Source organism: Micropterus salmoides, unplaced genomic scaffold (assembly GCF_014851395.1).
Source record: "Micropterus salmoides isolate LMB-PRFRI ecotype aquatic unplaced genomic scaffold, ASM1485139v1 Ms_hic_scaffold_7, whole genome shotgun sequence".
NCBI lineage: Eukaryota > Metazoa > Chordata > Actinopteri > Centrarchiformes > Centrarchidae > Micropterus > Micropterus salmoides.
Genome location: NW_024044459.1, coordinates 4,078,776 through 4,102,404, shown reverse-complemented (window position 1 = coordinate 4,102,404; position 23,629 = coordinate 4,078,776). Strand labels below are relative to the sequence as shown.

At 40.5% G+C, this 23,629-nt stretch overlaps 1 protein-coding gene across 1 annotated transcript; it reads right to left on the bottom strand.

Annotated features, from left to right (window-relative positions):
• Nucleotides 1–121: 121 nt before the first annotated feature.
• Nucleotides 122–23,629, bottom strand: olfml2a (olfactomedin-like 2A). The gene is made up of 8 exons (XM_038704112.1): nucleotides 23,561–23,629; nucleotides 12,934–13,197; nucleotides 11,549–11,656; nucleotides 11,258–11,434; nucleotides 9,490–9,736; nucleotides 7,079–7,378; nucleotides 6,693–6,878; nucleotides 122–3,342 (listed from the first exon to the last, which is right to left on the bottom strand). The coding sequence occupies exons 1-8, from the start codon at nucleotides 23,627–23,629 to the stop codon at nucleotides 2,738–2,740; spliced, it is 1,956 nt and encodes a 651-aa protein (XP_038560040.1). The 3' UTR covers nucleotides 122–2,737.

The window sequence follows — 23,629 nt, the reverse complement described above, 5'->3', positions numbered from 1 at the left end:
CTTCATCTCTTCAACACGAGGTAGGATCCCATGGCATTTACTAGGTCACTATGGATTGGCTTATAAGGCTCACATCAGGCTTTCATAATGGAAATGTTATTTCACAGCACACAGGCACTGGTTTCAATTGTTGTATGATATTATTTATGTATAAAGACTTTACAATTGAACACATGACTTTATTGCAATCAGCATGCCTTTTATGAATAAACTTTAAAAAAAACGCTCTGCATAATTCACAAACAGGTAAAACAATGTAGTTGTGAATCATTAATGGTGTACAAGACCAAAGCAACACAAAAAAGTGCTGTAGGAGTTACCTCATGTGTCTTAAAGTTAAAACAAATCGTGGTCCCATTATTGAAGATGGCACAGCTTATTATAAGGACCACAATGGAAAAAAGCCTTTGGGCTTTATTGTGTCTTTATCCTTTTGATGATTTGTGTATCTCTGGCTAGAGGCCACTTTTATATTAATGATCAACAAAGAAGTTAAATCAATCAATGGCACAGTGAACCTTTTGTTATGACTGATTGGGGCGGTCAATTTCCATAGAGGTGAAAATGTTCAAATGCTCAACAATAATGACAAGATTTGGTGGTTATGCAAATGTTATTAACAATACAAAGGCTGCATATTTTATACAACATAGAAATGTAACATGATGCATGGAAATTAGAAAAAAAAGTTGTATGATATTGTCAAATGACTTCATGTAAATATAAAAACTATTACACTTAGAAACTTTTTTACATTGTCTTGTTTTTGGAGTTATATTATATTCAACATAACCCTCAAAACAAGATTAGTGGTATAGAGACAGGAAGTATCATGAGGCCGGAATAATAATCAACAGATACGTGATCAAAGTGCTTGGTGATAGGATGGAGTAGATGGGCAAATGAAACAAGGGTTGAAAGTTTAATTTTACAAACATTTTTCAGAAGGAGAACTACTCTGGATACAGAAATAATCTCATTAGTTGAGTTAAATGTTGGGTGGTGGAGCAAATAACACTAGCTGTAAAAATATCTGAAGCCTACTTAAAAGGCAAAAGATAAAAGAGGAGGTAGCTTATAGGTTATCTAGTTAGGTCACTGCATTTCCTCAAACTAGGTGCTAGCTTCAAGGAAACTCTTGACTGAACAAATAGACGACAGTGTTCATGTAGGGCACTTAAGTTGCGCTTGTATTGGCTGATCGGCATGCACTGTTTCATTAATGCTTCACCATCACTCCGGCTCCTTGGCATGCAGATGTACGCCACGGCCATTATAATCACTATTAAGGACCAACCAGACCTTAAAGCGGCACCACGAAGTTCATCTGTGCGTCTTAATGAAATTGGCAATGCTAGCAGATTGGTGACATAGTAACTACTAACAGGACTGTGTATCTGGCAAAATGCAATATTTGCTGTTTAACTTGCTATATAGACAGTCACAATTATTAAAATAGCTGCTGGCCACTAACAGGACAATAAGTTCGCTAAGTTTGTTCAAGAAATGTACTTCTACCATTGTCTCATAACTGTCAAACCATGCCTGTTTTGTTGAGCAGTTTTTACTCCAGCAGAGGAGGATTAGAAAAAGGTGCATGTTGAAATACTGCTAATAAGTTAGATAAGTCAGCACTGACAAGATGGTTTGCTCTCAAATTTTGGTGTCACGGTTGCATATCATTGAGTTAACTAAGATTTAATGTTCATGTACAGTATGTGTGAATTTTGGAGGGATTAATTCTCCCAGAAGAGTCCTTGTTGCTGCTTGGATTCTTGAAGAGCTCCCACAAAGCCCAGAGCCTTTTCTGCAGAATCGAATCCATTTACCACATATGGTCAATTTCTTGACATTAGTGTCTCTAACTGAACTCTCTTCTTTTCTCTTTTCACAGGGCGATGTAGTCTCAATGACTCTTGATTATTTCACTTATATAATGTAATAAGTGTATTGGTAGCGCTTTCAAAAAATATTGTTTCATCAGCATAGATTCTGATTCTTAGATGCTCAACTGTACGTTTAAAGAGTTATTGGTGGCTGTAATCATCCTCCTGTCTATAATGTTTGTGAAGTGACTCCATTGTAAGAAACTGGATACTAAACTGGACACAGAATCCACAGTTTTGAGTGTAAAAATGTTTTTTTAATGGTATGAATTTGTCTGGCATCGTGTCAGTGTAATTGCGCAAGGAGGGAATCACTCCAAGTCAGTATCGTCAGGAGGAATGATTACAGCAACCAAGACCTCTTTCATCTTACTTGTAGCTAAATATGTATTAGAATAAAATACAACATATCTGAATGACCCTTTAAAGAGATATCAAGGCTTATGTTTTAGTATCTACTTGACTGACATGAGCCAATATATCTGTCTGCTAGTTAGCCAGCCTGCTGACATTTCATAAATGACCATATAAAGAAATCTCTCTGCATTCCTAAACTCTGCCCAATGAGCTTTAACTCAACCTGTGAGATTATTTCCACTGTTTGCTGTCCAATCTACTGATATATTGTACAGTCACATCTCAAAAAACATTTGAGGTGTGTATGTTTGGTACACTGCGATCAGGTGTTTCAATAGCATGCAATGGTACTTGAAGGATGGTGTGGGTTCATCCTTTGTCCTGTTGAGTCCAATGTCATATTGGATTTGCTTCAAGGCTGTCAAAATACTGAGTATCTTCATTTTATTTAGGTGCCATACTGTGATCTTATCTGTAGCACAAACTAGCTGTGTTCATTGGTCAACAAAGTTTACCTGATATGTGAGCTGATGACCATTATCCCAGGCATACAAAACCTTCTCCTTGGGGTTGTAGTCAATCTGGGTGGTGAAGGAGTACTCATTGGTGAAGGGCAGGCGTGGGATGGCTTCAGTGTTGGTGTGGGTGTCATAAGCATAGGTCACCTCACCTTCCTTTTGGTTGTACACATTGACAGCGTACAAGACACCACAGATGATGAAGCAGTTTCCGTATGAGTTCCGTTTGAGACCTGTCCTCCAGGTTGTTTCCTTTTTCAATGACAGGTCTCCGGGATCCAGTTTACTGATGATGATCACCTCTTGCTGGTTGTAGTCATAGTCCATGGAAGGGTAGATCACCCACAAGCCGCTTTCGTCCACTGCGAAGTCAATGTCCGAGTGGCCTCTCCATTTCCAGGGGGTGGTGTCCTCGTAAACCACATCATGCAGCAGTGTCCAGGCCGCCACATATCGCATCCTCAGATCATACTTGATGATGTTCTTTGTAAAGGCTCTGTTGTAGTAGAAAGCTCCGTTATAAACCACATGCCCTGTGCCTATCCAGTTGTAAGGCAATTTGAAAAGGTTGCTCCATCGGCCTACAATAAACAAGAATATTATGTTATCTTTACTTGTATTTATTTATTTATTAAGAAACATGGATGAATACTCAATGGTCATTTGGAAATGGATACATCCTGTTGCATAAAACAGACCATTGTTTTACCTCTGATGCAAATGCTGCCTTCAAAGCCCATAAGTGCTCATGTTGAAGTGTATTATGACCTGAGGCTGCTCCATTGTGGCTCTAAGAAAAGCCAGTAGTTAGGTCTATTCAAAATCCTTCTCATCACACCTCAGCTACAGCTGAACTCCCTCCTTCTGGATTTTCGGGCTCCAGTAACTGCCATATAAACGTCAATCCAGGACTCTAATATGCCTTCACAAACATATATGGCAGACATCACTCTATGTCCATGACATTCTAGAGTCAATGATCCGATTATTTTGTAGTCAAGAAGTCCTGCTAATTTTGCTGATTGACACCTTGTCTGCTCTAAAGACTTGACTTGAGACTTAAAAGCAAAAACACTGAAGACTTAATATCTTATAACATAAAAAGGTAATTAAGACACCCACAGGTAAGCCTCGTATAGCCGGACATAATGTTTGAATCTTCAGTTATCAGGCCCATGCATTGAAAGCGCTTGGTCAGGTATACAAACAACGTCATTAATGCAACTCTGGTAGGAAAATGTTCAAATGGAGTTCAAATGCTCAGCCCCGAAAGACATGCAAATGACATGCAATTTGTTTATGATTCCTTGAGACTTGAGTCGGACTTGCCCTAAAACCAGCTCTGCTAGACAGTCTTGAGGAGCCAATGTGTTAATTGATAAATTTAGCTTGCAATAAAATAATTTTAAAACATTTAAAATGATTAATATGTTTGGTCAACAGCCAGCCTTTCAATAAGCGGGATAATATATAGCTAGCTGGTCATTAGTTGTAGTGCTTATATATTCATTATCTTTCACTTGTGCTAAGTTGATATTATGCCCTTCATAAAGCCAATAACATTGTTTTTACAATGCCAGACTGTGTACACACTGGCTTCCTTGTAACAGTGACACAGTTTGTTTAGTAGTTCACTTCTGAACAGAGGTGTCATTTTCTAATCACATCTGCTATTCTAACCTTCCAACCTCAGGTAGTCTGATTTAGATAATGGTAATAAAAGGAAAGCCCAGTGAAGGACAAAAACAACATGCAATAACCCCCCCCCCCCCCACCACCACCACCACCACCACCACCCTCGCCCTCCCCACCATCACCACCATCCCCATCCCTAAGTCCAGCCCACACTCTTAATCCCTCTCTGCTGTGCCAAGTTCAAAGGAAAGGCCAGAGCACATGTCAGGGAACAGCAGGTATCACCACCACTCCAAATACCTAGTCATCCGCACACAGCTGTGAGCTCACCGCACTGCAGGACGCCTCACATGTAAGTGCATTTAGAAAGCCCATTGTCCAAACACATCTAGATCAACAAACCAAGTCCTATGAGGGGAGATCATCTTAACTGTCTTAGAGAGTGTAATCCTATTCCTCAGTTGATTTGGATGTGGACGGAGTTGATTTTCCCACCCAGTGGAGCCATGAAACAACCAAGACCTGCATTCCACAGATCTCATCAGTCTCACAGAGCTCACTGGACAATCAACATGAATCAATGTCACATGTTATTAGAGAAAACACAGATATACATTAAAACAGGGTGATACTAGAGTTAGATCAAAATGTTGGGATGATAATGGTGTTTTGAGTTTGATGATGAAAAAGATGAAAAAGTGAAGATATTCATTACTCGTACTTACACCTGCACTGTAGATCTACACTTACACTTATACCTGCAATTCCCATTGTCCACTATAACTGCTGTACATGCTGTATATATCTTAGTGTATTCATTTCATTCGGTTCATACTGTTAAAAGTGCTCATACTGTTAATACTGTTTATACTGCATATATGTTAGTGTATCTTAGCGTATATATCACATTACATTACTATTATTATTATTATTATTATTATTACTTTTTTATTTCTTAGCCCTAAATCTTGGTCAAGTTAAATCTGAGCTAGCTTAATGATTTGATTGACAGATTTATGGGATTACAGTGTAGCTACGTGCATAGGCTATGAAGCTATGCTGGAGCAGGCCAGAGGTTTTCAAAGTCTGACAGTGTGGAATGCACCTCAAACCAAATCAAGACACACCCCTCCCCTGCTCCTACAATTTCAGGCTGCAATGTTCTTGATATCAAAATTGCTTCATTTTGTACTTACAGTACTGTACTTGTCTCCATGAGTTGTGTGTCACAGCCACTGCCATTGCCGCAGCTGCTGACCTCATGCAGTACCTTTGCCTCTCTAGGCCTACAGTGGCCCAAGAATTGATTTTACAACTTGTGTTTTCTCCTGCAAGTTCCTGATTCCAGTGGAGATAATGAGTGTCATGATACGGCTGTACCGGCCTCTCAGCTCTAGTGTTTCTTCTGTTTACCCCTCCTAGTGTTTTTGTCGGTCACCTTTTTGTTCTCCCTGTGTTTGTGTGTGTGGGTGTGGCACTCCTGGCTCTCCTCCCAAGGCTCCAATCATTTATTACCTGTGGCTCTTCTACACACCTGACAGCCATCTCCATATATAAGACATGCAGTATTTTAACACTGACTCAACACTCTATGCCTTGCCATATTGTCCGTTTACATATGTAGTATACAAGTCACGGCCGCAACTTGGATATTAAGTACTTTTTTGCTTTGCTTGTTTGCACTGCTCCTGACTACTGTGTTTTTTCTCGCCTGGGTCTCAGGTGTTTGTTCCATAGTTAGGAGCTTTCCGTTTGCCTGCTCTGTTCCACGAGTACTCTGTCTCTGCCGCCTGCCTGCTCACCGCACCGGCTTGCCCGCTCTAAAGACTTTCTGCCTGGATATCATCATCGCACATTTTTGGAGCCTGTCAATCAAACTTCAGTCTCACTGTCTGTTATTGAGTCCTCCGTTCCTACTGCCCATAAGAGATAGTAATGACAACTTTAAGGGAGGTGAATGTGATTGTATTGGAGTATTCTATGCAGTATCAATGCAATGCAAAATAGAGGTCACCAGGATGTTACCAGTTTTATATGTACCCACTGTATCACAAAGTGAAATAAAGCAGTTATTGTGGGGAATAAAATTAAAGCAGAACACTGATTATGGATGCAACTAGTATGTGGGTGCCATCAACAAGTGGAATTTGACACTGAATTAAGACTCAAAACCCAAGCCTAAAGTACCTATGGTGGGACTCCAGTTTACTCCTTGTATCAAACATAAATATGACTTGAGTCTAGGACTAATTGTTTGGCAATTAGGGCACTGTAAGAAGACCCAATTAAAGCACACCTTGCTTGAAGTTGTCCAGATTGCGGAACTCCACCAAGTTGTTGCCGTAGTAATAGTTTGTGACATAGATCTTGGAGTCTTTAGCCAGGGGATCCTTCATCCAGGCTCCCTCGTTGCGCCCATAACTGTGCTGCTTCTCTGGCTGCTCAATGGATGCTAGAGTGCCTTCACAGTTGAGGATCTTCCCTGGAAGAAACAAGCAGAACATTCAGCATGTATGCCTGGGGGGAATGACTTGCATTAACATGGGCTTAAATCGATTTCACACTCATAACATTTCTTGGCAAACTGGGCCTATACGCTTTGTGCTGCGAAATTGGTCCCTGTCACTACAACACGGCCTGCAACAGAATACCGAGTTTATTTACAGAGCATATAGCGTGTACCTGCTCTGTGGAGACTGGGCCGACTGTTGTTGTTGGAGTTGTCTAGAACCAGCACGATGGTCGGAGCTGGTCTTTCAGGTGCTGGTGTACTTTGTGTGGTGATAGCACTGGGTGTAGCAGTGGTGGTTGTTGTGGTGCTAGTAGTTGTGGTTGTGGTAGTAGTTGTAGTGGTGGGAACTGCAGTGGTGGCAATGGGTTCAGCCACGGTGCCCTCCACAGTTTCCAGGACCATTTCAGCTCCTCCGTCCTCTGACTGGTTTTCTGTGATGTGATGGACCGTGTACGTTTTGGCAGAATGGTCTAGAAGGGAGGGGAGGAAGTTCGGAGTTAGGCCAGAAGATCTAGATTCTGCAAGCTAGTTTTCACTGAAAATACACACAGTTCTGAGGCTGAGTGGAGATAGAGGGAAGTAATACTGAACAAGTGGCTTCTTGTTCTTGTTAGTGATTGTTACATTTAGGATAGTATGATCAAGTAGTGTGTAGGGACATCGTCTCTAAATAGTATTTCAAAAGTCTTTATAAAAGGTGTTTTAAGGTTTTCATTCACTGTACAGTACAGTATACAGCTCTTTGACAGCGGGAGACATATTATAGTCTGCTGTGTTCTAGAAGCTCACATCAAAGAAGGCACATTAGCAATGCAGCACACACAGAACACCAACTTCCTCTTCTCTGAACTTCTTTATCTTCTTTCCCTCCTAACCCAGCCTCTTCTTATTACTGCTGCAACCTAAATGATTGCATAATACAGTATATAATATAATATATATGGGATAAAATTCAGTAAAATACTGATTACTATCTTTTGGAAAATATGCATTATTTTTTATCCCGTAAACCCAGATTGGTCAGACTCTTGCCTCTTGTCGTCTAGTGTTTCAGGCTTCTATAGTCACACCAAGCTGATTCAAATCCAATCTAAGCATCTCCTTCTGGTGCTCATACTCTGACATCCTGTGCTGCCTGACAGATGTGAGAAGATCACAGCAGTGCTACATAAGTGGTGCATCTTCCTGACACACATACTCTGAACACATGGACCCGATGATGGCTGGAGTAGAAACAATATTCTCAGAAGGTTTTTACAATTAACAGTAGAAAGATAAAGATGTTTTAAATTGTACCTGGAATTAAATGTAACACTAATTCCCTAATTTAGTGTTAGTGTTGTGTGCATTCTGATGTAGAGGCATGGTAATGTAGTGTAGATAGTCTGCACTTACTGTTGTATTATCATGCAACTGGAGCTGCTGCCCCCATCACCCAACCCCGGATAAGAGGATGAAGATGGATGGATACCTCTGCAAGATGCCCTTTGGCTACAAATGCCTTAATCTCAATGTTACAGTTCCTGTTGTAAACAGTCAGTTGTCCAAATGCATTATAGGTTGTTGCAGCCAGGCGGTAATTGATTCAAGTTTGCTGGCTGGTAAAATGAGTGTAGGCAGTTTCACCCAGTGTTTAATATTTCCCTCTCTTTCTACAACATCTGCTCAGGTGTCACTGAGCAAGTCCCTGAACTCCAACTCAGCTGCTCCGTTAGACCAAAGTTACCAAGCTGAGGAAAAATCATGGTGTATCAATGAAAAAGTGTTCTTGCATCCTTCTCTTTGCCAGAGATTATGGAAATGCAGTGGACACGTTCCAGTGATTTGACAAGGATGGCTGGCTCACTGAGGTTCACATACATGGCAGAACACAAGGTCTGACAGTGTTATGTACGTGTGTCCTGTGCAAATGCAGCATACCTATTCAGTCAACTACACTTAAAGAGGATTGGAAGGAGTCAGGAAATGTTTTCTCTGCATTGGTGAGGGTCCCCACACATTGTTGTAAGGAGTGAAGCTGAGGCATGTCATGGACATGGCAGTGCTCCATTGAGACAGCATTCCATCAGGTCCATGTATTTTGTCAATAAAAGATTTGGACTTCCTGCCTGCTGAATATGCACCAGCAATCCAATCCTGCGCTGACTAGATCAGCTTCCCTTAAAACAACGCCGGAATAAATCTTGTATTCAGGGGATCTTGTGTCCACAGTAATGGATTCCAGCTTTTATTTTATTTTCACATTTAAAACATTCTCAGGAAAATTTTATAGTGTCCTCAAATGGAAACTAAATCCAGCTAATAGATCCTGACTCTGTTTCTATGACTCTCTAGCTGCTGGCTGATCCTTATCCAGCAAAGTGGCATGTGGGTTCAGATTAGATAGCTGAAGAAACTAATTTGGATTATTTTCAGCACCCACAGTGGATCACGCACAGATGATCGCACACAGATGGGAGTGCAAACTCAGCTAAAGTGCCAGCACAATGTTTGCTTTAGCTCAGAGAGTGTGGCTTTCTATGAACACACCACTATGCTGGGAGAGTATACAGAGTGTCCCAGCCAACCAGAAAACCCTCACCTCCTCTGTGCTCATCCTCGTCGGTCTTGGCAGCCTTGTAGTATGTGATGCCCCTCACCACACCAGGCTGGTGTCCAACCACCTTGGCTTTGGCTGTAGGGTCAGGCTTGACCGACTTCCCAGGTTTAATGACCTCTTTCTTGGGCTTTACGACCTTTTCTTTGGGCGGTTTGGGTGGGGGTTTGGCTACAGGGGTCTTTTTGTTGGGTATTTTTATAGCTTCCTTGGTTTTCTCACCATTAGTGTCCTGTAAACATGAACATCCAGGTTATGTCAAGACACTTGGTAATATTGGCTTGTGTATGAAAATGTATTTTTCCCTGTTCCCTGTGATATCCATCTTGATAATGTATCCCATTGTGTTAACATAAAACATAAATTATCATACAAATGATGCGTAGGCGTATACTACTGTTACTTGTCCTAGTGTTTATAATGTTACCAATGTTACTACTACTAGTACTACTGCTGTTACTATTGTATCTGCTACTAAGGGCTGTAGTCAAGACCACTTAAGCGGAGTCAGAGATAGGACCAAACAAGAGTTTGGACACTGAATCAAGACAGTCCAGAAACAAAACAGTGCTGATTCAATATTGTTCACACTTGTGTCTTATTGTTCATAGTGAGGATCAGCTGCAGTACACTTTAATCACACAGTTCGACCCTTTGGATTTAGATTGTTGATTGAAACAGGTCAGGAAACCGCATAAATCTTCCTAAATGTTCCATTATTTGCAAATGTTGTGGGCAAAAAGGCAAAATATTCTTGCACAATGTTACCAGCTACAGTAACACTTGTTGAGGCAGTGGAAACAAGCTTTTAACACAACATTGACATTATTGCCTTTTCAGATGATATGGGGAGCGTGTTAGCGGTTATCTATTTACACATCTAGCAGACACACAGCAACATCAGCATTCATTTGCAGCTGTGTGTCCAATATTCACTCTCCTTTTAGCTCAGTTTTGGTCTCCACCTAAAGGAAATATCTGGCTCTTTAGCAGTTAAATGCTCCACTGGGATCAATGGCTAGTTGCTAATTTTGTCTGACTGCCATTTGGTGCTGAGCTGGGAGTGTATTGTGAGCTTTTAGAGATTTTTATCTGCAAGCAGCAGCCTGCTGATGAAAATGGTGCATGTGACAGCAATGAGACCCAAACAGTAAAGTTGTGGGCCATTAAACCAAAACAATTGCCGAGCTGACAGACACTCAAATGCTCTATGGAGCATTTGAGGGAAATATTTCCCTTTAAGTTTATCAAAGAGAGCGACCCCTTTAACAAACACAACATCATCTGATCCATTGTAAATTTAAAAAGATACTTAGCCAATTTAAAGGAAACATTTTTGGGATATGTATTTATTTACTTTCTTGCTCAGAGTTAGATGAGAAACTCACAATCTGAACAGTAAATATGAAGCTACCGCAGGTGGCTAGCTTAGCTTAGCATAAAGACAGGAAACGGGGGAAACAACTGCCAGGCTCTTTCCTATGGTGATAAAAAAAAAAGTAGGCGGTGGTAGGTGGATTTTGACAAAAACACTGTAGTAGGTGAGACCGGTGGCTGAGAGTGATACAAGTAAATTAAAGCACCCAATTTACCAATGTACTGAAATAATAGAAAAACTGTCTGGAGACTGAGACTTAAGGCTGAGACTGGACTTAAGTACAACAGCTGCCTGTAATGTACTGCTACTCTTACAACTACTATCATTACTATAACAATTACTAGTACTATACTAATTACTATTTGTTCTTCTAACCTGTGCTTTGCTCTCAGAGGAGTCTTTCTGTAGCAGTTGCAGGCTGAGGCTGGAGATCTCCTTCTTGATGCTCATCATAATGTTGGAGTAGTTCTCATATCTCTTGAACTGGTTGGTGAGGCTCATCATGCTGTCCCGGACAAATTCATTATCTCGCGTAAGATTTGTCTTGATTGTCTGCAAGATAACATCATTATTATCACCACAGTCCATCAAATGACATAAGCTGGTAAGCGTGTCTCCTACCAAACTTTGATTATAGGAAGAACATGAGCTTGGTTGTTTTCCTACCTCCTCCAGTGTGTTCATCTGGGATACCACCTTGTTGATGTAGGAGTGGACTTTCATTAGATCCATGCTGTAAAGTGTTCCCTCAAGGAGGTCCACCATAGATTGGAGCTGGTGAGTCAAGTCATAAAAGGAGAACAACTAGCGTTATTCACCATCTTTTGAACATAAACCTGACTTCTTTATGTGCATCTTTTCAAATGGAGTAATAGCTCAAGTGTCCTCCCAAAACACTTGCTCTGATTACCACTATTGACATGGGCACTCTGCTCAATAAGCAGCTGAGTGCTCTCAGTTTGGGGCTCATTCAGGGTCCATCTTAATTATTATAGACCTTTCCTTTTCAATGCAAATATTTCCTCCAGAGAATTATTGGGTTAATCCATAGTTTAAAGTAGAGTCAGATCAAACATCAGGAACTGCCTTTTGTTTCATCTGGTACATAGTGTTATTCTCATTCCTGTGAAAAATGAAAGTTTATTTATATTGTTTTTAACTAAACTGTGTGTACTATTTTAATTTACATGTGGGCTTCTAGATTGCTAGGTCCAACACTTTGTAGCTGTGTTTTACACAAGTGCATGTGTTATTATTATTATTATTTTATTATTATTACTATTTTGTTGCTGGTTCTGTTATCAATTATCAAAACAGTTGCAATGTTTTAGCGAATTGACTAATTTTTTTGACTCTACAATATTTTTTATTTTTTTTATTAATAGCATTTTGTATCCTAAATGTAACATCAGTCAGCATTTTGGTCTAGAGCAAGATATAGTACATCTCAATAACTACCGGTCAGAATGGTGTTAAATTGGTATCGGTATTCATCATTGCCAGAGGATATTTCAAGTAATTTTAATGACTTTTCTGTAGTGATGCCATTCCACTTGTACATAAGAAACATTACATTGGGCATATCGCACTAAAAACTGCTGCTCCCCACTGCCGGGAAGGTTCTTAAAACAACAGCAGAATTGTTAGTGTGTTTTTCCACCTGATACTTTTTTCATTCTGAGGTGTAATAAACACTGTCGCAAGTGGGCTTCCTGAGTTTGGTTCTTTTTTCTTAAAATCCATCCTGTCTGGTGTACCAGAAATCAAAGTAAAGATATTGACACACTGGCAAAAAAGAGTGCTATAGTCTGGCTGTTTTTTATGTAATAGTGCCTAATATACTTTTAATTATTTATTTGGAAGAATTATGATGATTAGTACTTTAAAGCTCCTATTTGTATGATTTTAACATTTCTGACTTTGGCAACTCCTAGTGGTCAAATGCACAAATAGAATTAGTCTATATTAGTCACATTTTTCAAAATCATTTGAAAGATGGTTTGATCTTAAATATTCTACATATAGTGGCTTCAAGTTTCATCGTTCCTCACCTTTAATAACTCAGGGGCCTGTTTCTTCAGCTTCTCCAGCTTCCACTCATTCTCACAGGGGTTGAGGGAGGATGGTGGGGCAGTACACGAGCATTTACAGTCAGATCCGGAGCTGACTGTCTCCACAGTGTAATAATCCTCCACACGTACACTGCCGCTCCGCAGCCGCAAGCAAGCGTCTTTGCTTAAAGGGCGCATGATGCACTTACAGCGGCAGTCTGAACCTTCTGATGTCATCCGAACAGGCTCAGTCTCCCCAAAGATCTGGAAGACAGAATGTGAATTTTCCCATTTACAAATCCAAAAAAAAGGTCTTTTGAGTATTTTTTTGTGTTGTCACTACAATTGTCTAATTTTTGCACTAAAGTGCATGTAGTAGAAATGTCTTATTGTGGTATTATACTAAACAAGCAGCTCCAGGGCTGAGCACTTCTTCCACCAGTGAAACCTGTGTTCTTCCAGTCATCAGTTCCATTCGTCTAAACCCCTGCTGGTATTCCATGAATAATAAATCATTGTTTTTATTGTAGGGAAACAAAAACAAGGGAAGGAAAATGTTCCTGAAAAATAACCACATGCTTCCCCACTTTTGAATGTTAGCTGGTCTCAGAGGAAAGCCTCAGAGACAAACATAACTCACAACACCACCAGCAGGCCTTTGGCTGCCATGTATGATGACAGAGCTTTGGCAGGACATGTTCATGGCTTACTTATTAACAGAAAGTAATGCATGGCAGCCTGAGCAGACATTCAACAATTCCTATGAGAGTGGTGCAAGCTGGCATCCAGTGGAGATTGCTTTCACACAAGACTTTAACTACACAAATTTACTACATATTTTATTAAATATTTATCAGATATGTAGAAAATATGCAATAATGTGGTGATGGTGAGTTGGACTTTTTCCACTTAATTTTCAATTAATTCTACTTCTAAATAGTGGACTAGTTTACTTAGTTAAGTAGTGTGTGAATTTCGACAGGATTTAGTGTCTCAAATCGCATTATTTTTATTCCTACCAGATTTTCAACAAAGTTTCGTGTGGATATTCATTGTCTTTCTACACATGATGCCTGGAGTGAATCTCCATAGACCTCCATGTTACACTTTACAGCAGAAATAAACAAGTGAAATGCCTGGTACAAAAACGGATATGGTTTCTGTAAGTTACCCATTAATGACAACTGTGGCCACTTTGAGTGACAGGTGTGTGCCCTCTCAGGTGGCTAGCTGCTAGATGGTGAAACAACCAGGCTTCATTTGGGCCCCTCAGCTCCACCTCTCAGCCCATTTTTTGGATTAGCCAACGTCAGGCACTGTCAATATTGCACCAGTTGGAGCAACTGGGAGCTGCCGGGAGCCGTCTGCACTGAGCTTTATAATGGCTCTTCAGAAACCTATGGGTGATGTCATGGACACTATGCCTATGTTTTATACAGTCTATGAGCAGAACCAGAGAAATCGTCCTTTTTGTTCCACACATTCTTCTTACTTTTTATGTTTTATGCTAGTAGTGGCTAATGAAGCCCAAGTTTCTAGCCTTAAGCATAGATGAGGAGCGACACAGGTCTGGTCACCTCACTTCTTTCTAATGCCACACCCCAGATTTTTTCATCTTCAAACATCTTTAGTACCAACAACACTGACTCCAGTGACATAACTTGAGGACATCAGCTCTCTCTGGAGACATAAAAGGCTGCAGTAGTACTCCCAAAACCTGAAGGGTTGGTAGTACTGAATTTACTCTCGTTAGTGTAAGTTGTTTTTATGTACTTGTTCTTTTTTGGAGTATTTTAAAAATAAGTCATTTTGCTTTGACTTAAACCTTCAGTGCGACCTTTAATCTCTACCCTACTGACAGAGAGAAAAAATACACAACACTGTCGACATGTGCTAATGATCCTCCTAGGCTCTGCCACCCTGAGTTGCTTCTGTCGATGTGGTTGCCCCCCTGTCCTGATAAACCCTGTGAGAATGGAAAAAAGTAAGGAGCCATATCAGCAGCTGCAGCAGAGAAGAAGCTGGTGTGTTTGCGGCCGCAGGAGGACAGAGCCCCAGAGAGGTTACACTCAGCACACAGCTGACACCCTGTAAGAGATACATGTGTGGCTCCCCAGCTGAGGGTCAGGGGGTTATGTGAGGTGCAATTAAAGTTAGTGAAGACTGAACAGTACAAAAAGCAATACAATTAAAGTTGATGATAATTTGCATTATTGTATCTCAGCTTAAATAAAGTTGCATCTACCTTAACCACTGATTTAATGGATCACCAGAGGAGAACACTAAGTGATCCATATCACCTCCAGCTGTGATTTCTGCATTCAATTAGTAAACTTTACTTTCAGTGAGACGTGTAAGGCCTTACTGCTGTTTTTGACATGTTGTGACTACAAGAGTGCTCGTTCAGTTGTAAGTGTTAAAAAGCGGGGGAGCGCAGTGGTTAGAGGCTGAGGCAGAGTGGACTGGTTATAGTGGGACATAGAGGGACAGAGAGGCTGAGTGGACTGGTTATCGTGGGACAGAGAGGCTGAGTGGACTGGTTATAGTGGGACAGAGAGGGACAGAGAGGCTGAGTGGACTGGTTATAGTGGGACAGAGAGGGACAGAGAGGCTGAGTGGACTGGTTATAGTGGGACAGAGAGGGACAGAGAGGCTGAGTGGACTGGTTATAGTGGGACAGAGAGGGACAGAGAGGCTGAGTGGACTGGTTATAGTGGGACAGAGAGGCTGAGTGGACTGGTTATAGTTGGAAAGAAAGTCTGAGTGGACTGGTTAAATTGGGACAGAGAAGCTGAGTGGACTGGTTATAGTGGGACAGAGAGGGACAGAGAGGCTGAGTGGACTGGTTATAGTGGGACAGGGAGGCTGAGTGGACTGGTTATAGTGGGACAGAGAGGGACAGAGAGGCTGAGTGGACTGGTTATAGTGGGACAGAGAGGCTGAGTGGACTGGTTATAGTGGGACAGAGAGGCTGAGTGGACTGGTTATAGTTTTATCCTCTGTTGTGCATTGTACTTAAATGGTCTGCACCAAAGGGCATTCTTTTTGAAAACAACCATAATGACAGACAAGACTCTGATGTATCAATACATACTGTATATTGCATGTTCATATCATGCATGTACTATTCATAGTACTAGTTTGGTTTGTCACTTGCTATCACTCATGTTTTCAGTTCATGGGATGCATCTTACTTAGTTCCATCATTTGGAGTGATGACTGTTGGATCATGTGATGGAGGAGGGTTGGCCTGTCATCTCTGTCCGGTGAGATTTAGGGACCTCTATAAACTGCAGGATGGGCGCACATGTGGTATCACTTTTATCAGGAAGAGAGTTTAGCAACACCGAGATTCTTCATTAATGAGCTGTGGTCCTGTTCTCATGTGACTAAAGGGAGGAGGTAGTATTCTCAGTACAGTAGTATTCTCTCTTAGGATGGATCAATCTTTTCGTAATTCAATCTCTACAAAATAGTGACCATTCCCTCTTTGTGAGGTAGTTTTCCAAGAAATGGAAAATAGGTTTAAAGTAAACTTAAACAGAAATTCCTCCTGGTTATGTCAAAACAGCATATGTCATATTAAAAAAGTCCCTAGTTTAGTGTTTCAAATGTGAATATTTACTAATTGTCTCTTATTTATATGATTTTAAACTAAACTTCTTTGGGCTGTTGGTCAGACCAAACAATATATCTGAACAGGTCACCTTGGAGTCTGGGAAAATGGTATAGACATTTATCACTTTTAATCCTCAGATGAATCAATGCTGAAAATAATTATTAGCCCTAAATTGGATTACTGTATTCCTATTGGAGAAAGGGGGAGGAGTGGTGGAGGTGGTGGAGGCTCATTAGTGAAGGAATGCAGGCTGAGTGATGGGGGAAGGTATGGAGGAGGGTATGATTTCTCCTCCATTACTGGGAGGGGGTCCTGATATGGGGCAGGACTCCTGTGTGCAGAGCCGGCCGAGTCATGACCTATGTCAAGCGAAAAGGCAGCAGGTTGACAAATCCTACAGCCACATGAAAACAGAGTGGATTAGCAGATTAAACTTCTTTAACAGAGGCCATGCCTACGGCCCTGCTGAGCTGCATTGTTCAACCCTAGCCAAACACTGACTGCTGCATGGCAACATGAGCTTAGGTTACTTTAAGTTGGAGAAGTCAGAGAAATTCCAACCAGATTTACTTTGGTACTTAATGATTTGTCTAGTCAGGAAAGACTAAACCCTTACCTCAGGCTTTGCTGCAGGAGAAAAATTTGGCTGCAGCTTATCATGAAAAATCTAAATTATTCTGCCAATCAGAGCAGCTGCCTCCTCCTCCTGTCAAATCATATGTGCTGGTATGCCTAACTGACCATTCAACATCTCATGCCAAGCTGACCTACCAGCATGAGAACAGGCAACACAATTAAGACTGCTAATAATTAAGAGTACAGAGTATTTAACGCATGCTTTGAGCTTTGAGTCTTTGGCGTTGACCTATCAAGTGCAGTCAAGTTTCAGGTCAAAAAGAACACGGCTCAAACATGAACTCATGTCTGCACAATAGGAGGAAAAGAGCCTGCACGCAGCAGAGAGCTCTATTAGATCAACTGCTGCAGCCTTGAACAGCTAACACACCCTGACAGTGATGAAGTGAAACCCCAATTGTGCTCAGGATTGCTAAAAACACAAGAAGTGTTACACAATGGCTGCTTCATTTGTTAGCTTCAGAGTTAAAGGTCAGTGTTTCAGAAGCACAGGCCTGTTGTATCTACAGTCTTGTTCATACAAGGATATCCTCTCCTTTTAGTGCCTGGCCAGCTGGTAATCACTGGGACAACTGGGTGGTGAAAAAGGCAGGCAGTGGAGATATCCTGTGGCAAAACTCAAATGTTCCAACCTAAACAGTAGTGCTGTGATTCCTGTTTTGACCTGCAGCTAATTCAGCCCCCCACACCTTTTGAACTATTTTCCCACAAATGCACAAAAAAGGCACCATGAACATTAATTCTAATCAATCTTAAACCCACCAAGCTTGTGGTTTTAAAGGATGGACTATCCCTTTAAAATCCACACCATCTCTTGTCAAGGGTACTCAAGACCAAAACCGGGGTCCACATTCCAGCGCAAAGAGTCCGCCTGATTTTTAATCTAATTAGCAGTGCTTATGATAAACAGTCTTACTGTGCCACTGTAAAGATTAACTTGGTACAAAGGGGGAATTCTATTAAAGCCTTCGGTCTGGAGATGAACCATGAAGTCAGTGGCTCAGACTATAAACAAAAACACTAGCATTAGCACTGGGATGTTAATTAGCTTAACACAAAGTGTATTAAGCACTTGCTGCTTTTGGGGGTACACATCTACATTCCTGCTGGGTCTATTTATGTGTCTCAGCCCTCTCTGAACTCATCACAGCACATCATGACACAGAACATGAGAAAAAAGACTAACACAAATCGCCCTTTATGAAAATACTGTTATACTAAACAACTTAATGAATTACTTATGTGAAGTTTCCTCTCTAGCCACAGTAACATTAAATAACTCTGGAAGAGTTCCAGGGTTTTCACACTTCATTTATTTTGCAACAATCAAATCATCCGTCTCTTTTGAAAACACACAGATACAAATCAAGCTGTCACTATGGCTCCCTAATAAAATCCACATACTATAATAATCCATTCACAACCACAAAGAGACACTTCCCTAATTATTAGTGTGTGTCTGGTGACCTCAACTATGAGTGGAATGATAGACGTGCCAATGCCTGTTTCCCAGATGATTTGTTACAGCAGATGTTTATGGGAGACATTAAAAAGCTGCAGAGGTTATTGGTGGCCAGCGAAAGATACTGTTCACTTTTTATTGAGCGAAAAATAAATAAACTAACCTTCTGGTGGGTAGTGTTGTCAGTAAGATAAAGTGTCAATAGAGATGACAATTATTTAATATAATAGTGCAGATGTTAACAGCCGTGGATCTAAGCTTATATGGAATATTAATTGCTTAGCATCACAACTGCTCAGAATTCAGTCCACTCCACAAGCAAAGGCTCGACAGCCATTTATAAAATAGAAAATACATGTTTACATCATTTATCTACAGAATATGTACAACTAAATTATATTCCTGTCTCATTGATAAATTATATTCCTGTCTCATTTAATCCCGTGGTGTTTGTAAGAGACAACCGTCTTTATCCGAGTTGTCTTCGAACGCACATGGCAGTCTAAAGAATGACAAAGTCCATGACATGAAGAGGTCATGGTGAGTAAATGGGTCATACTCAGGATTCTCAGGCACGAGACTGAGGTTTGAGTCCTCTATGATACCTTTTTATTGTTACTATTGTTGACTTATTGTATTTGGATTTTAGGATTGGCATCCACGCAGATGATGGTGAAACTTCAATTAGTTAATGTAAGGATCAAGAACAGTCATGAGGGAGGGAGCTAGAAGTCATGCCCACAATCTACAGAGGAGAATAGTCTAAAATCTAATACCCATGCTGACCATTTTGTACGAAAGCCAATCAATTTCAGATGTGTGTAAAACAATGGTCACGTGCAGGGTCGTGCACCTGAGTCAGAAAGTTGACCCATTCCCACTAACATCAAAAGTAAGTTTTTTCAGGGTCATTGCTTTATTGTGAATGAGGCATTGGCCTCTCATTTCCAACAGCTTATAGCTTTGTTTTAACCACAAACAGAGAGACTCGACTCTCTGTAGATTTGATAATGTTGACTCTTCAGCAAGCCCCATGTGACAGCCCCAATTAAATGAAGTCATGTTGGCATAACATGGCACGACAAAATGTAATTTCATGTAGGCTACAAGGCACCATAGCACCTTAATCATCAAACCCTATGTCTGACTGGACTGTTTCACAGAGGCAGACTGAGCATCCCAGTCTGCTGTCTCCTTCTCTCTATCCCCCAGTTGACCTAGCACTGATTGTCCTCGGGTTTGTTTACAACCAAAACACGAAGCAGGTGCACACGATGGTTCCCACGCCACCCTCTGGTGCCCTCCATGCCCGCTTCTAAGCAGGCTTTGTCTCTCATTAATGCCACTGCCACTAGTCTGGCTACAGAGACTATGACTGTGCATCTCCAGTGGGCACAAGACTGGAGCTGTTACACTGCTGCATGATGAGGAATGTGTTGTGAGTAGAGACAAAGATAAATAAACTGTGGATTTATTGTAAAACCTTCAGTTGACTTTAGCACTTCACCTGAATAGATTCTAAAGTGACAACTTTATTTAACTCATTATTAATATTCATCATTTGTTCATTTAATGTTTAAAATACTTTTGGGGGGGCATTCTATACATTTTATTAATGAGTTGATAGTAGATAGATGAGAGATGGACAGGGGATGTTGCCATTCATGGTCAGTGCGTGAAGCCCACCAGGTCGCACCTATCTTGTGACTGACTATTGCACACTTTTCACAATTTACTTCATCAAGTTTTCTTCAACTCACAGCTGTAAACCACCACTAGAACACCACTGTTTCTATTTACTATTACCACCATTAGCTACAGTTACTATCACTACCATTACTACTTCTATATAGGGCTGGGCAATAAAATAATAATAATGATAATTGTTAACACAACTACTACCATTATCACTACTGATGCTGCTTTAATTTAAAAGTAGTATTACCACTACTATTTGTCTTCACATTCAACTGTTACTAATACAACTGAAACTACTGCTTCTATGACTACTTTTCCTACATTACTAGAGACTCTAATCTCATACAAGTAACAACTAATTTGTTACAATTATAAATTGATACAATCTAGAGTGACATACACTCTGAAACGACACTGCAAAACTATCCTGTATGTATACCTGAACAGTCCAGCCATATGTGATGGTTAAACATGTCATTAAAAGCTATGGGCATTAATGTACTACACTAATAGCCTCCACTCTTCTGGTTTCAGGCTTTCCACCAGATGTTGGTAGTGGTGGACAGTAACTAGTAAGTACATTTACTAAAGTACACTACAGCTTTAGTAGTTACTTTACAAATTACGCTTTTTACATACAATATATGAAGAGTTTTTAAAATATGATGTTTTGAAAGGAATTAAACTCCCAAACAGTTTATACGGGACAAGTACAGCTGAAACGATTAGTCGGTTGAAAAAAAATTAATTGGCAACTATTTATTTAAGTAATTTTTCATGCAAAAACATATCATGGTTCCAGCTTCACAAATGAATTATATTAATCATTTGAATGTAGTGTTAATAATGTTGAAGCATTATGAAGATGTCACTTTGGGATCTGGGTCATTGGGATTTTTTCCTATTTGCAGAATTTTAACAATCAGTCGATTATTGGGAAAATAATCAGCCGATGGATTCGTAATGAGAATAATTATTAGTTACAGTCCGATACAAAATAGTTCAAAATAAGCTCCACCTCAACCAACTGCATTGAGTACTTTAATACTAAGTACGTTTTCCTTATTATATTTACATACTTCAACTTAGGAAAATTTTTCAATGCAGAACTTTTACTTGTAACATTGTACTTTTACAGTGTGGTATTAGTACTTAATCCGTTTGGTCTTTCATTATTTCGTTACAAAACCAAATCGGAAAAAACAAAAAAACAAGTCGTTTGTTTGTTTTTTCTGTTTTAAAACCAAAACAGAAATCAAAGGAGCTGTGTTTTGTTCTATCTTTGAACGGTGTTGTATCCCTACAACCTGTTCTCACTCCCTGACTCGTCCCATATGGACCCATGGTCAAGGCCTTTCCGCGTTTGTAACGAACTGGGGATCTATAGTGTCATAGGTCAACACAGTGGGGGAAGCCCTGTAGCGTCAGTTTGTGACGGTAAAGGCAGATATATGATATTCAACAGAAAAGACTGAGTTAGAACATGGTTGGGGTGTACGGAAGGCCAGGACCTTTGAATCAGGATTCTCAGGAAAGTGTTCCTGTTCCAGTTGCTAGTGAGTTACAAACTGAACATTGAGCCAATATTAGCCTATGTTGCTTCAGCCTCTGGTACTGCAGCTATATAATATTGTCACTTATGTTGATGTTCAAGCTCATCTTATTTACATTTAATCAGGCACCGCCATCTGCTGCAGGTTTATCAAGTGTAACATACAAAGCTACAAAAATTGGACACATTAAATATCAAAATCAATATTTTTCCGTTTTAGTTTCTAAAACAGAAAAAACAAAAACCGATGTCTGTTTATCTGTTTTTCCGTTTTGAAAAAAAACAACTTTTATTTTTTTGATTCGGTTTTGAAAACGAAATAATCAAAGAACGAACCATACATGGACTGTACTTTTACTTAAGCAATGGATCTGAATACTTTGTCCACCACAGGATGTTGGTACCTGGCTGCAGGGATTTACTCCCATTCAGCCACAAGAGCATCAGTGAGGTTCAACACTGATGTTCGGTGATAACATCTGGCCCACAGTCAGCGTTCCTGTTCAACCCAGAGGTGTTGGATGGGGTTGAGGTCAGGGATCTGTGCAGGCTGTTTCACACCAAACTGGGAAGCCGTTTCTTTATTGCTTTGTGCACGGGCACATTGTCATGTTGAAACAGGAAGGTGCCAAACATAAACTGCAGGCACAAAGTTAGAAACATACAGTTGTCTGGATCATTGTAAACTGTAGCATTAAGATGTCCATTCATAGGAATTATGGGGCCTAGACCAAACCAGACACAGAGGGGTCCACTGTTGGCCACATAGTATACTACAAGACCTTTACTATTACTAACACTACCACATGCTCCTTCTATCACTGTTGAAATTAATAGTACTGCAAACACTGCTGCTACTGTGAATACCACTTCCTATCACCACTACTACTACTACTACTACTACGACTACTACTACTACTACTTCTTCTTCAGGGGGGGGGGTTACTCTTCACTGACCTACAATGCTGCTGATTTGGTCTCTGTTGACAGTCACACACCAGAAATGGCCATAAATATGCGACAGAGCCTGTGGTCTTCATATATAATGTGTACGGGACATGTTTTTTAACTTCTGGCAGTGTGTGTGTGTGTGTGTGTGTGTGTGTGTGTGCATTTGTGTGCGTGCACGTGTGACTGTGTGTGGAGCTGGATTAGGCTGAGGGAGAGTGAGGGGTTACTGGAGTCCAGCAGCTGTACAAACAAGGGCTGCCAGATATTACTGTTACCCCACTGAGTGCCACCTCTCCCACACTCTGCTGGCATCAGGCCTGCACTCACTGGACATATCATTACATAAAGTTATTGTTACCTGTGTCACCCAAAAGCCTTCATTGGGAGGATTACCGCTAATCATACAAAATCACACATAACCTGAACCATCTGCTGGCTTAAGACAGAAAATGTAAAGGTCTGGCTTGGGTAAAATGTTGGGTATTGGTCAAGTCAGTCATTTGTCTGAAGCAGACGTACCATGGCACAGAACATGAAGCAGATAAGAGGTGAAGTTGAGCAGAATGATAGAGGAAGTTAAAATACTGTTATGGCAGCATCTGCTGTGATTAAACATTGATAACTAGTGAGTCTGAATAGCCCTTGCAATCCTGGAAAATAAAGTGAATAAAACTTGTCTGAAACCTGCCTATTTTGTGTCATTTCTTACCTTGCTCTGTGAAGAGGCATCCTTACATAAAACAAGCAGACAGGCGAACAAGTTCGTGTACCTCCACAT

Bases quoted from the DNA above. Each gene is read 5' to 3' on its own strand.
- olfml2a (XM_038704112.1), bottom strand. From the start codon at position 23,629: ATGTGGAGGTACACGAACTTGTTCGCCTGTCTGCTTGTTTTATGTAAG. The intron at 9,737-11,257 runs GTTAGAAGAACA...TCATGTTTACAG, and splicing joins CCTCTGAGAGCAAAGCACAG to GACACTAATGGTGAGAAAAC. The intron at 6,879-7,078 runs GTACACGCTATA...TGTTTCTTCCAG, and splicing joins GCCCAGTCTCCACAGAGCAG to GGAAGATCCTCAACTGTGAA.